Source organism: Eschscholzia californica, unplaced genomic scaffold, assembly GCF_041429995.1.
Source record: "Eschscholzia californica isolate CP2 unplaced genomic scaffold, dmEscCali1.0.p SCAF_5, whole genome shotgun sequence".
NCBI lineage: Eukaryota > Viridiplantae > Streptophyta > Magnoliopsida > Ranunculales > Papaveraceae > Eschscholzia > Eschscholzia californica.
The window spans coordinates 18,326,988-18,330,955 of NW_028238472.1; the positions used below are offsets into that span (position 1 = coordinate 18,326,988).

A 3,968-nucleotide genomic window follows, 5' to 3' on the forward strand; every position below is an offset into this window, starting at 1 on the left:
TAGTCCCCAAATTACTTCCCCAAAAAAAAAAAATCTATTTTCTACTGCATAAAACTTGTGATCTTCCTTAGGCAAGTATTTTAAGTTAAGACCAAGTCAGATAAAGAATCGTCACCAAACATTCAACAAAAGATGAGACTTCTACTACGTATGTAAACGCGGAGTATAAAGACTATATAGATAGCACTCCCCATATATATAAACCAGTCGAATGAGTAGCATCATCTTTAATCTTCAGAGTTAGTAATAGACTCATGCATCGATTCAGACCAATCCGAGCTTGTGAAATTAGAAAGTCATTACGATTAGTAACTGATTTTGATTTTTAATGGATTATCACATCGACTCACCATATTATTTACAATATATTAATGACTCAAATCAATACTTCATAATTATATGATTCAAATGTAAGATAGGAAATATGTAATAGGAAAAAAAAAAAAAAAAAAAAAGTAACAGTTGTTTCAGTTAATAAATTGAGTTTCATTTTAAACTTATTTGATGTGATAAAAACGCATGCCCGTGCCCTTGGGTACGGGCTATACTTTTTTTTTTTTTTGAAAGGGGGTACGGGCTATACTTAGTTATTTACAAAAGTGGGCAGCCATTATAGAATTACAACATGTACCTATTATTAAACATGATATGTTTGTAATTAAATATACAAAAATTTAGAATTTTTTTGTTTTTTTTTTTTTTTTTTTGTTGAAAGGAATTTTTTTGTTGTTATTATGATTAATTTTTGTAACCTAAACAAAGGCATATCAATACGTACACCATGACACATGTAAAAATTGACTCCACAAAAATTCCATTTGCCATCTTCTCCAAGAACCCTACACCAATTATATGAGATCTAACCGACTTTCGTGGAGTAATGCTACAAGGAACATCCTTAAGGTATGAAATCAAATGGGAGTTTGACTTTCTTCTTTTTGTTAAAAGAAATGGGAGTTTGACTTAGTAGTTGAAGTATTGTTAGAAAGAGAGATAGCCAAGCAATAATAGTGTTCCTGAACCTACAAGAACTTGTAAGGCTACAAATGAACCACTCACCTCACCCGAACCCCTCTTTACTATTACCTCACCAAATACGTCACCAAATACTGCCTCCCACTCACTCTTCTTTTAACGCCAATTCCCTCCCTCCCCACTATATATACATTTGCATGTACCCTATAAAATACACTTCAAATTAGAAAAAGATAGATAGAGAGAGAAAATGTCAAAATCACCGGAGGTAGAATTCCCACAGAAGGCATTTGGATTGGCAGCTAGAGATCCATCAGGCCATCTCTCTCCCTTCAAATTCTCTAGAAGGTATTAATCATCCTTCATTTTCTTCTTCTTCTTTCTAGATTTCATATACAGTAGATTTTAATAATATTTTGAACATGCACATATAAAAGAATTAAGAAAAGCATACCTGGGCACTTCCCCAAATCTCACTATAGTGTTTGCATTTAGGCCGAAGGCCCAATTTTATGTTCTTTTTGTCCAATTTTATATTATTTTTGTAATGAAAAGACATCTAATATTTTGTTTGGTTCAAACTCAAGATTCATATTTTATTTAAAAGCCTAAATATTTGTATTTTGTTTATTCGAGATTGCATAGTAGAAAACTGTTCTCATATCATGTTATTAGATGTATCCCTATTTGTTAGAACTAAAAGTCTGCGGAAGCTATCGAACCTATTCTAGAAATTGATCCGACTACGAAAATAAACTGCCTCTCACACTATTTCATAGAGAGGAGAGAGAGAGAGAGAGAAAATGAAGAAATTAAGTTAGAAAGCTGATTATTGATGATGTTTTGTTTTTCTTTTCATATTTTTGTTAGGGCCACAGGGGAGGAAGATGTTACATTTAAAGTGCTTTATTGTGGAATTTGTCATTCAGACCTTCACAGCATTAAGAATGAGTGGGGCTTCTCTTCTTATCCTATGGTCCCCGGGTATATATTCCTCTTCCATTTACCTCATTGTGTGACATCAAACAAAATATCTTTTTACATGTATCAGCCATTTATCTTCGTGACTTTTTTTGTATGCAGACACGAGATCGTGGGTGTAGCAACGGAGGTGGGCTCGAAGGTATCAAAAGTCAAAGTGGGAGATAAAGTTGGTGTTGGTTGCCTTGTGGGGGCTTGTGAGTCTTGTGATAGCTGCAACATTAACCAAGAGAATTACTGCGAGAAAAAAATAATGACCTACGATGGCATTTACCACGATGGGTCTAAAACGTACGGAGGATACTCGGATATCATGGTTGCTAGCGAACGTTTCTTGATCCGGATCCCAGACAACCTTCCACTTGATTCATGTGCACCTCTACTTTGTGCTGGTATAACAGTGTATAGCCCACTGAAATATTATGGACTCAGTGAGCCCGGTCAGCACTTGGGTGTAGTTGGGCTTGGTGGGCTTGGTCATGTTGCTGTGAAGTTCGCCAAGGCTTTTGGGATGAAAGTTACTGTGCTTAGTACCTCACCTGCTAAGGAGAAGGAAGCGATCGAACATCTTGGAGCAGATTCTTTTCTTGTTAGTCGTGATCAGAAACAAATGGAGGTAATTAGACACTCTGTTTATCGATTCAATCCATGTATTGTATGTCATTATTTCAACTTATTCCTAGATTTTGGCATTGTGCTTTGTGTAGGCCGCCATGGGTACAATGGATGGTATAATCGATACAGTTTCTGCCCAACATCCTCTCCTGCCGCTGATTGGTTTACTAAAACCTCATGGAAAGCTGGTCATGGTGGGTGCACCAGAAAAACCGCTCGAGCTTCCCGTATTTCCCTTGCTTTTCGGTATGCTCCTGATTACAATTACTCAATTTATAAGCTATCAATTATCCTTATATTATGTCTGGCAACATTATAAGAACACAAATTTTATGTAACACTTGCCCCAATATCAGATTAATGTTCCTTCATTTGGGCACCATCCAAGGCCACTACCCTAGTTCCATATAGTAGAAGGCTTCCGGTGGGCATGGACCCCCTTCCATCACCTCGGCTACCTATCCTACTATCCTAGTTCAATATATAAACAATATGGTACTAACGATCTCACGCATAAAACTTCCGCTGACATTACAAATTCACCACTCATGAAAGAAGTTGATTCTAAACAGGAAGGAAGATGGTAGGAGGAAGTTTAATTGGAGGACTGGCAGAGACGCAAGAAATGATTGATTTTGCTTCAAAACACAATATAACAGCCGATGTTGAGGTTATTTCAATGGACTATGTCAACACTGCAATGGAACGTCTTGCCAAAGCGGATGTTAGATATCGTTTTGTCATTGACATCGCCAATACCTTACCGAAGACTGCTTAATTAGCTTATTTCTGGACGTTTTTATTTTACTTATGTTTTGGATTCGTTCTCTAATCTTGTTTTCTATTGCTTTCTTTGTGTTCTAGTATTGGTCATACTGTGATAAGAGATATTTTAGTGAATAATAGGAGTATTTCAAGCTCTTCTTTCCTTCAATGCTTCAAGATCCAACAGTTGATGATGTATCTGTAGAATGATCTGTGTATATATTGGATGAATTTGATCTATAATTTGAACTATGCTAATCTGGACTCATTTACACCAGACTTAACTTATGGGGCACTAAATATTTATTCATTTGGATACAAAACAATTATTTGGGTTATTTCTTAAATGACCCTCAAGTTTATGACCAGCTTCGCGCTTGGCTCCCTAGTTTAACGAATATACCCATACGACTATTTTCTACTTTTTTGTCACCAATATGGGTCAAGGAACATCCACTAGAGTCAAATATTATCGACCACACTATAATAGACGAACTAGATTTAAAAAAAGGCTTAAGTAGACAAATAAAAATAATACCTACAAATTGTGATTAATGGAGTTACGTTTATATATATATACTCCTTCAGTCCCAAAAAAATGACCTATTTTGAAAATCCAACTTTTTAAGGGA

General features: G+C 35.7%; 1 protein-coding gene across 1 annotated transcript; it reads left to right on the top strand.

Moving 5' to 3' along the window:
- Positions 1–799: 799 nt before the first annotated feature.
- Positions 800–3,591, top strand: LOC147537609 (putative mannitol dehydrogenase). The gene is made up of 5 exons (XM_086640526.1): positions 800–1,323; positions 1,846–1,959; positions 2,059–2,572; positions 2,664–2,817; positions 3,144–3,591. Exons 1-5 carry the CDS (start codon positions 1,226–1,228, stop codon positions 3,347–3,349), a joined length of 1,086 nt encoding a protein of 361 aa, XP_086496652.1. The 5' UTR covers positions 800–1,225; the 3' UTR covers positions 3,350–3,591.
- The last annotated feature ends 377 nt before the right edge of the window (positions 3,592–3,968 follow it).